This window comes from Myotis brandtii, unplaced genomic scaffold (assembly GCF_000412655.1).
Source record: "Myotis brandtii unplaced genomic scaffold, ASM41265v1 scaffold215, whole genome shotgun sequence".
Classification (NCBI taxonomy): domain Eukaryota; kingdom Metazoa; phylum Chordata; class Mammalia; order Chiroptera; family Vespertilionidae; genus Myotis; species Myotis brandtii.
Window position 1 is genome coordinate 5493828 of NW_005358043.1, and position 10318 is coordinate 5504145.

The 10318-nt window shown below is 35.0% G+C and overlaps 1 protein-coding gene across 1 annotated transcript in view; it reads right to left on the reverse strand.

Annotated features, from left to right (window-relative positions):
- Window positions 1-10318, reverse strand: part of PLXDC2 (plexin domain containing 2) — a 451667-nt gene that overhangs the window by 41658 nt on the left and 399691 nt on the right. The window contains exons 10-12 of the mRNA XM_014539380.1: window positions 5350-5410; window positions 2669-2819; window positions 1226-1264 (exon numbers count right to left, since the gene is read on the reverse strand). Coding sequence (XP_014394866.1) covers window positions 1226-1264; window positions 2669-2819; window positions 5350-5410 — 251 coding nt within the window. The remainder of the gene's footprint in view (window positions 1-1225; window positions 1265-2668; window positions 2820-5349; window positions 5411-10318) is intronic.

Genomic DNA, 10318 nt, shown 5'->3' on the forward strand with positions numbered 1-10318 from the left:
CAGAACACATAATTAAGAAAACATATATATATATTTGCAACTTAACCTAGACTAAGTAATTTAGGAGCCATCTGTACAGTTATAGAGAAAAATATCCTAACAATTTTGACAAACTCACAAAATCACCTGGGGCTACACAAGTAAAACTGTGTCTAGATCAATATTACAGCAGGCCACATTTATATAATAGATGCTGCTAAGAAGAGGAGGAGACCCTTTTCCTGAGCTGAATAAACAGTTACTAATAAAGAATCTCTTTTAAGATCCAGCATACTATGATAAAGAAACACAATGAGCTAACAAAGTTTAATAAGGAAAAAACTATTTTTAAAATTTTAGTCAATATTTTTTACAGCCTTGTTTTGGTAAAACCTTTCTTCCTCAAATTTTCAAGTACCATTATAGATATTTCTAAATTGACTTAGACGCACTTTAAGTATGCTCTAGCTAAATGTTCTCTTGCATATTTAATTTTTGTGTCTTGCTTCAGATAAAAGATAAAAAGGCCTAACACAATATATTTCCACATTGTTTTATTTCTTAATTTTATTTATAAAGGATATTGAATATTCAATTTAGTGAAAGAAAAGCACACACAATTGAACTTAATACCTGCTCTGGGTAGAAAATCACATACACAATTAAATCAAGAATCGGAGCAGGGGTGGAGACGGCCAGCCCGCAGACTTCATAAGGCCCTCAAAATCATTTGGTCTGGCCCTACCATGGCATTAGGGGTGAGTTAATTAAATATTTGGCCAAATATAGCAGGCTAATTTTTAAGTTGATAATTTTGAATGGCCTGAGAATGATGTTATAAATATCCAAATGGCCCTTTGCAGAAAAAAAGGTTCCCCACCCCTGAACTGAGCAACAACGAATAGGAGATGTGCAGGGTGTATTAGCCTTAATCCTCTCCATCTTAATCCTTGCTATTATCCCAATACTACATACACCAAAACAATGAAGCACAGCATACACAGTTTTCATTGGTCATTTGTGCCTTGTAGTTTTCATAGTAGAAGGACTGGAATTTCTTTCTACTCTTGAAACCATTTTACTTTTCAAGCCAACACATTGAATTCTTCTCTTGTAAAATACCAACAGAAAGTGAAATGTAACCTCACTCTATATTTAGAAACTCCAAAGTCCTTTCTTGGATTAAAATGAATGAAATGGATTAGTATCCAAAAATATTTATAAAAGAAAAAGTGTTAATTCCTACCTCCATTATCTTTTAGATGCAGTGCTATCTTGGTATCATCTGAAAGAGAAACTCAAAGTTATTACAACAGAAAAAAATTAAAAGTACATAAATCTCAGGAGCAATAATTGTACACTAATGTTTTAATGATACTAATGTTTTAATGATAATGTGAATAGATTTTAACACTTTAGTGAGTTAATTTCTTGTTCAATGAGAGCAAGTGCTAGCTTACATGATGTAGTACTAAAATTTCTTCATGAAATCAAGACTTAATCGAGTATCATATAATTCTTAAGATCTGTGAGAAAAGTACATTGTTATAAATGTAACTTAAAATACACGTATTTTTAATTTTCAAAAATGAGTAATTGTAATTAGACTTTATAGTATGACCTTTTTTATTCATTAAAAATTAAGATCAAGAAAATTTCAAATTAATTGTAGTAATGATTTGCCAATATTTACAAATTTAACTTCAAAAGTTAAATGCTTATTCATTGCTAATCAATATATCCAACTTCACATGAAAAATATCTTGACTTTAAAGGACAAAATGTAGATCATACTTTTTTTATTTCAGTGGTTATATTTTATTTTATAGGGTAGGATTCAAATTGTAGGAATATTTCACAGGGTAGGATTCAAATTGCGAAAATATTTTCACAGGCTATATTCAACCTAAATAATTTGGATTAAAATAAATATAACATTGGTGTTAAATATCTAAATACATGTATTTAATAGTTGTCCTCTTCCTCACTATTACTTTATTCCAGTTAATTTTTGATATCCAAGTAAATTTCAATGAAAAGCAAAGGCTTCAAGTTTAATTCCTTATTCAAGTGAAAGCAAGGTTTAGTACAGTAGAGAAGTGAGACCATTTTTCTCCCCTCAAAGCTTACTTTTGGCGAACTAGTCTCACATTTCTCTTTAGTGGTACCATCCAGAATATTCACAAACTTTGGCTAATATTCCTCTTCCCCCAGTGAGTTGTATCCGTGCATTAATGGACTCTGGCATGTTTCTCTTCCCTGGCAGAGGTGACGTTTCCCACGGATAATTTCTGTGACATTTATAGTGGCCTCTACAGGTTATGGAACAACATATTTTATTGATTGTACTCAGGCAAATATTAGAATTGCAAATGAGTAGAATTATGTATTGTTCAGAATCCAAAATCAATGAATATTTTATATAAATTTGCCTTCATATACTGTCTAAAATGTGGAATTCAGTTACTTCAAAGTTTAGTAATACGAGAGGAAGTCTATACTTCTTTTCTAGGGAGGACAAGTAAGCCACTATTGAAAGGCAAAGTACATTAAAAGAATCCTAGCACATATTTTTATTCCATAATAATTTTGTCTTTTCCCCTTTAGAAATCCAATTTGCTAAAAAAAATAAAATAAAAATTCCCTCTAAAGAACAACTCCAGTCCATGTCAACACCCTGAGTTTGCACCTTCTGTGGGCAGGCTGGTGGGCAGCTGGGATGTTGCTGCTCTTCTGGTGGTTGTTAAGAACCTAAATAGTACAGTAGTTGCTTGCATGGTTGTGGTGGTCTGAGAAGAACTTTCCACTGGCTCCACAGTCTCACACATCTTCTCTTTTGACTAATAAGAGAAACAAATGGGAAAGCAATTTAAGAGTGATCATATGTTATTTAAAATTACATCTAAGAAATTGGTCTGTAAATCACAAAAGACTCTCGAATCAACATGAGGGCTACACTTTTGTACAGAACTATATTTAGGGATTTGCTAATTTACAAAGTATGTAAAATAGATGAGAGAATAAATTGGATGTAAAAAAGCACTTCCATCTTTGGAAATTTGAATTTCATCATTTTCTGCTGATAACCTTTCTGTTTACATAATACTGCTGTTAATCTTACTCTAAATTTTATGTCAGTATATGTGTAAAAGACATGATGTCAAAAAGGAAAAGGTTATACAAGAAGAAAAACATGCCCATGAAGATAAGGTTAAAAACATACTTAGGTATGTGAAGAAAAAATGCATTCTCTCCATATCAAACTGATAATGACAAATTCTAAAAATTTGGTGACTGATCCATACTACTACTATTTTAACAAGAATCCCCCACAGATTGAATGGGTATTTAAAATGTGTTTCCCTTTGTGAAATATTGAAACCACCCAAGTGAAGGATTGAGCAACCCTCCTTTATCACTTAACCTATCATTTCCCTAGCAGAGCTTTACTGGGGACACCAGGGAAAGGCACATGTTGTAGTCTATGAAAATAAATCCTATACCTTTCAGCAGTAGCAATATTCAACATTCAAACTTTTATGATTTGGAAGTTGGTATTTCTCCCCACCTCTTTGCGCTTCAAAGAACTCCATCCCTCAGATAGGCCTTGAGGAAACAGATGATAACTATTCTGACATGGAAGGCACTCCTCCCACATTTGAATTTATTACTAAATAAATACTTCTCTTAAACTTCTCTTGTCACTAGTGAAGTAAATGCACTTTACTACTGCTTAGAATGAGTTCCTGAGATGGCTTCCTTTTCACTAATTGGATATGACACAGGTTTATTCTATATTTTATCATCCCTGGGACCCATTCAATTCCCCTAATTTTAGTTCCTATATCTTCTCAGCCCCAAAGATCTCATGATCATCTCTTGATTCTACTTTAGTTATCATCTCCATATCCTGGACCTTATCTGCAGTTGAAAATACTTTACTTCTGAAATAATAACTCCAGTTACTCTATTTTCAGCTAATCTATGTACCTGTTCACTCAGATTCTTCTTATCCTGTGATTACATAGGGTTATTGTCTTCCTTTATATATTCTTTTTTTTCTATCACATCAACTTCTTTTTCAATAATATCATGCATCTTTACCTTATTCAGGTTGAAAATACTTTACTTCTGGAATAATAACTCCAGTTACTCTATTTTCAGCTAATCTTCTTTTTCAATAATATCATGCATCTTTACCTTATTCTTCTTTCCACATCACCTTTACAGAAAATCATCAATAGTTGTTGTTGTTGTTGTTGTTTTTAAAGAAATCTATCTTTTCCTTGACTGCTCAGGCACAGCTGGAGAAAAACCACACAGCGCCCCCCCCCCCCCCCCCAGGGAGGTCTGAAAACTTACCTCCTGTATCCTCAACAGTGTCTTTTAGGCTGCTTGGCAACAATGGCCTGCTTTGCTAACCTCTTCTCCCATTACCCTAAGTATAAATTTCAAACCCTCTTCAATCTACTTAAAAACTCCAGTCCCATAATGCTTCTCCCATTTTTATCTCATGGGCTCATCTTTTATTTCTTAAATAAAAGAGCCATCAGCAAGAATTCTTTTTCTTTACAAATCAGCATTCTTCCTCGAAGTAGCTCTTTGACAGGATTTGCTTAACTGATAAGAAAAATGGTATAACTGTTCATTGTTTTTATTCAAAATTCATACCCTAAAACTTAAAGGGTGAAGAAACATAATTTTCTTTGTACATAGATTTCTTTTACAGAATATCTTTATGTGACCCTGAAATGACAATGTAAATGCAATTCACTAGAAAACTGTTGAACAGGTTCAAATTGCCTCTGCAACTGTACACATTTATATGAATTGCTTCGTTGCATCATTGTCTCCATCACGTTCGCCTGGGAGTTACTGTTTCTATGTTATATCATTTTTAACTTCTATCAGTCCAATTTGCTGCAATCTTTTCCTTCATACCACTGGCTTTATAATTTGAGTGGAAAAATATGAAAAATGACTTCCTAGATCTTAGAAAAGCAGCAAGCAAGTGTTTAAGAGAACTATCCTTTGCTCATAGAAATTCAAATCCTGGTCCTATTATTCCCTATCCACATACCCAACTCTGGATACCCTCACTACATCCCTCCCCACCGTTTCCCCTCACCCCTCCCTCTTCTCCTCTTGGTAATATGGGGGCAATAATAGCTCCTACCTCACAGAATGGGTATAAGAATAAATTGAGAAAATACATGCAAAGATTTAGAAGTAAAACCCCAAGTCTGGCACATATAAGGTACTCAACTGCTGTCTACTTTTACCAAATGAGATAGCATTTTCATTAAGTTATAGCATCTATATATAACAGTTTGTTTCCCCAAATCCTGTCATAATAAAGAACATGTGTACCTCTTCAGGGCATCCACTGTCCACCCAGTCCTGGCGATGACGATCAAAGCCACTGGAACATCTTCAGAGAAGACCACATTGCAGTTCAGAAAAAGAAGTAAGGGTGCAGAGTGAGGAGCAAAAATGAAAAGAAAGAGATCGGTAAGTAGGTAATTCTCAAATTTTCAGTTTAGCACAACAAGCTTTCTTCTGCAGACCTGCTGATTGGAGCAGCCATAAAGTACTAACAGTGTTCTGGGGAACAACTCACTCCCAGGTGGTTATCTGATTGGGTCAAACATGGCTACAAATGACTCCCCTGAGGCCCACTCCACTGTGCAGGACACTGGGCTCCCAACCCGAAGGTAAGGCCAATTGCTATTCTGAGAAGTTGGTTTTCCTCATTTCTGTTCTCATCATCCAAACAAGTGGATATAGAAAAATATTTTGCAGGTGTCATTTTTTCAGAATATCAGATCTTTTTATTTGTTTTTCTTAAGTTTTAAAATTTGAGACTCATAGTCATAGAAACTCTACTGTATTGTAAAGGGTTAACTCAGCAGGTCCGGGGTGTTCAACCCACACATTCCAAAGAAATAACCAGCCCTTGGGAGATAATGCCTGTGGACTATCCTGTTGGATAAATGCAAGATAGTTTATGCTAACAATATGATTTATGGTGAATGTCTGTTTTATTCACCTGGAGCGCTGGGCCATGCTCTATCAGTTTGAACTCTGTGGGGGCTGGAGACTAGAGATAAGGTTAGTCATGGGGAATTTCATACCTACGTGACTGACCCTCCATAAAAACCCTGGGCACCAAGACTTGGATGAGTTTCCTCAGTTGGCAGAACATGCTGTGTGTTCACAAATTGCTGCTGGGGAAGAAGTGCTGTCTGTACGACTGCACTGGAAGAGGACAACCGGAAGCTTCTCTTCTGGACTCTGCCCTCAGTGCCTTTCGCCTTTGCTGATTTTCATCTCAATCCTTTTGCTATAGAAAATGGCAGCCTGGGGTATAACAGCTTTTCTGAGTTCTGTGAGTCCTTCTGCTGAGTCATTCAATCTGAGTGTGTTCTTGGGAATCCCTAACAACACTATGATTAGGTCATATCTAAAATGGCCCCTTGAGCAAGCACTGGGCTAGTAAGATTTTGTTCACTCTTTCTTCCTCGACTGGAATAATTTTCTGCCCTCTGGCTACAGTCCATTGATTTTTTTTAAGAAACACAAAAATTACTCTCCAGAGCCCATTCTGATAAAGTTTCATAATTGCTATTGATCACATCTTACTTTACTATGTAACTTTTCTTCTTTATACAAAATGTCATGTCCTTATTTACCAAACTTGATTGTTAACATTTTAAAGTTATGGCCAGTGTCATATATGATCACACCTAATATGGCTGACACATGATTTTATTTTCTTATTAGAAATTCAAAGTATTTTTGTCAGTTTATTAAGATTAAAGACTTAAACTGCTCCTGAATTTAATATCTATGTAGTCATTTGCATACAATATATATGAATCCATACTAATAAATGTTAACCTAAAGATATTTAAATATTTTTAAAAAATAAATGAAGACTATTCAACTTTTGTCTTAAATTTCCTTATGGGGCTTATAGTGCTACTATTCTTTCCCACTTGTTTTGCAGTGGGTCCACATGATGACTTTTTCTAAGAATCTTTGCCAGAGATTATGCACTATGGCATGAATGAGCATAATTTAATTCAAGTGGAATGTGAAAACAACTCTACTGTCAACATAAAAAAAACACACACACCATATCTATCATTCTGCCCAGACATGATTCATTGGAGCTCAGCTATTTTATGCCTACCATCTGTGTTGAATGAGCATAAGTGTGGAATAAATATCAGTGTGTGACCTGGCACGCTAACTTTGAGAATCCCCAATTGGTCAAGGCCATCTCTGGTTATGCAAAGAAAATCTAACATTTAGAGTCTATTTAATTCCACTTGAGTTAGATGGTTGTTCCCTCCTGTTCCTTTTGCCTTTCAAGTTTGTTTAAGTACAGAAAAATATACATACTGACATTGTGTTTTGCAAGATGGGGATATATCGATTTTCTACAATAACAAGATTTTGGGGAGCCACCTGACTACAAATAATAAAATGGAATAGATCATTTTTAAATGAAGTTTGTTTTTACATACTGTATGGCAAATGTATTCAAAGACAATGGCAAATAACAACTTTTACCTTATTTTATTACAAGATTGTAGTAGATCTTAAATTTATAAGTCAACTGAAACTTTATCTTAAGTAATTAGTTCTTTAAATGGTTAAATCAATCCCAGGGAAAAGTACAGAAGCACTGCATTTTTGCTTGATTTATTAGATGGTCCCCCAGTTATATATGTGAAATTAGGTTCTACTGAAAATATGTGATTCAATTAAGCAATTTATTCATTTATTCACAATTGATTCTCTATTAATTGATCTGCAGTTTACTAATTGCCAGGGTAGGAAGGATTGACAATGGCAAACACCAATAAGATTTGGTTTGAAATGCTCATGCATTCTGTAGCTTACAGTGCCTTACAAATTAACACAACTGCCACAGCTGATTTGGCTCCGTGGATAGAGCTTTGGCCCATGCACTAAAAGGTCTCGGGTTCAATTTGGTCAAGGTCACATAACCAATGGATCTCTCTCTCTCTCTCTCTCTCTCTCTCTCTCTCTCTCTCCCCTTCCTTCCACACTCTCTAAAAATCTTCCTTAGGTAAAGATTAACAACAATAACAAAAATTAACACAACTGAATGCTGCTTTTTTAGCATTTTTTTATAACCTAATATAATCTAAATAGCACCCAAAAGCAATTATAAACAAAAGAGTGTGTGTATACTATAAATTATTAAGAAAAACCACCTTTATGTTATTTCTGAATTCAAAATAAACCAAAAATCACTTTTGAGATCAACTTCCTCTCTCCACTGAGCTGCTGTGTTGTTTTTTTCTAAAACACAGAGACATTAACAATGCCATGCTCCGGCATATTGATTTCCAGACATTTAAAAAATATATTTTTATTGATTTCAGAGAGGAAAGGAAAAGGAGAGAGAGGTAGAAACATCAATGATGAAAGAGTATCACTGATCAGCTGCCTCCCACATGCCCCCAACTGGGGATTGAGTTCACAACCAGAGCATATGTCCTGCCCAGGAATTGAACCGTGACCTTCTGTTTCATAGGTTGATACTCGACCTCTGAGCCACACCAGCAAAGCAATTTCCAGACATTTTTAACACTGTTAGCAAACAGACTCTTCTACATTGTAATCATCTAGTATTCCTGTTAAACTAAATTCCTGAGTATATCTGTATAAGAAAGATTCTTGGATAAATTTGGGTTCAGCAATTTTCATTGTAAATAGTCATCCTACGTGATCCTTACCACACTGAAATCTGAAAACCACTGACATCCTGTATATGTCCCCATAGCAGGCCCCTTCCCACGCCTCCACCCATCACTGCAACCTGTTCTTATGCCCCTTAGTGCCCCTCCCTGAATGTGCTGTGCTCTTTGACGTCTCTGACTTTGAACCTGTTATGTGTTACTTGTGTCTAGAATACCTTCCCTGTTTCTAATCAGTCAACCCAATTGAACTGCAGCTTATCTACTCCAAGAAGCATCTACTTTCTTCCCATCCAGAAGGGTTAGCAGCCCTTTCTCAGTGCCCTCAATATCAACCCAATGTCAACTGCTAGTATCTATTACACTATAATTGGTTGTGTTCGAGCTTAACTTAACAAGACCTCGAGGAGAATATGGTTCAAAGGGAGGATTTGGAGTTCAACTGCTTGAGCTGGAATTTTGGCTTGGGCACAAAACAGGTATGTAATCTTAGGAAGTTATTTTTCCTATCTAATCTTGTTTCCTCATCTGCAAAATGAGGTAGGAGAGGTTATGTAAAGATTAAAGTTAGAGCTTGCTACATAGTCAACATTCAGTCAATAGCAGCTGTTTTTCATACCTAGGTCATGACTTTGCAGTATACATGTGGTAAGGTCGACAATTGTTGAAAATGAATCAGTGAGATTTTCATGATATGAGCAGTATTTTGGAAAACGTTTAGGAATTAATTGTGTACCATATTAATGTGAAATATACTTTATCATCATATCTGAGAATCTATAATAATAAAAGGGTAATATACTAATTAGACCGGACATTATTCCTGATGAAGCCGGGGCCGGAGGGAAGCCCGGGTCCCGGGTGCCAGAGGGAAGCCAGTGCAGGCAGCCGGGGGAAGGAAGGCCTACTCTCTTGCATGAATTTCATGCATCAAGCCTCTAGTTAGTATTATAAAATCTTATGAGAGAATATCAAAGTTGCTCTCAAATATGGGACAAATCTTTATTCAATATTTATAAATAAGGCAGAGATTACATGGTTTTGTAAATATTTCTCAAAAACTGACTTAAATATGTTTATTTAATACATATTTAACTTTACACATCTATTTAATATGTATCCTAACTTTGATGTTTCTAATGTTTTTTGGAAGAAGTCATTTCCTTCTTCTCACTCTTACCTAATTCCAAAACAAATGGATAGAGAGATATACTTCAAATTAATTGTACTATTCTCCTCTCACTTTCAATGGGATGTTGATTTCAAAGCTCCCAGGGACCATGTTAAGCAAACCCTATTAAATTAGGCAGCATAGAAAACAAACAATAGCTTGAAGTATCTATCCAGTCAAGAGATTAAAGTGTAAATCTCTTCAAATCTCTAACATATCTGTTTTGTAGAAAGAATTTCAGAAATGACTTATTTTATAAGGGTAATATATTCAGGCGAAGGAAATAGAGTGAAATATATATATATATATTATATATATTAGTAGCCCGGTACATGAATTCATGCACATTGAAATGGAATTAATTAGAGGAAATATTTTAATACTGCTATTTGCCCTTTCTCTATAATAGAAGTGTCAGAGATGAAAGAAAATT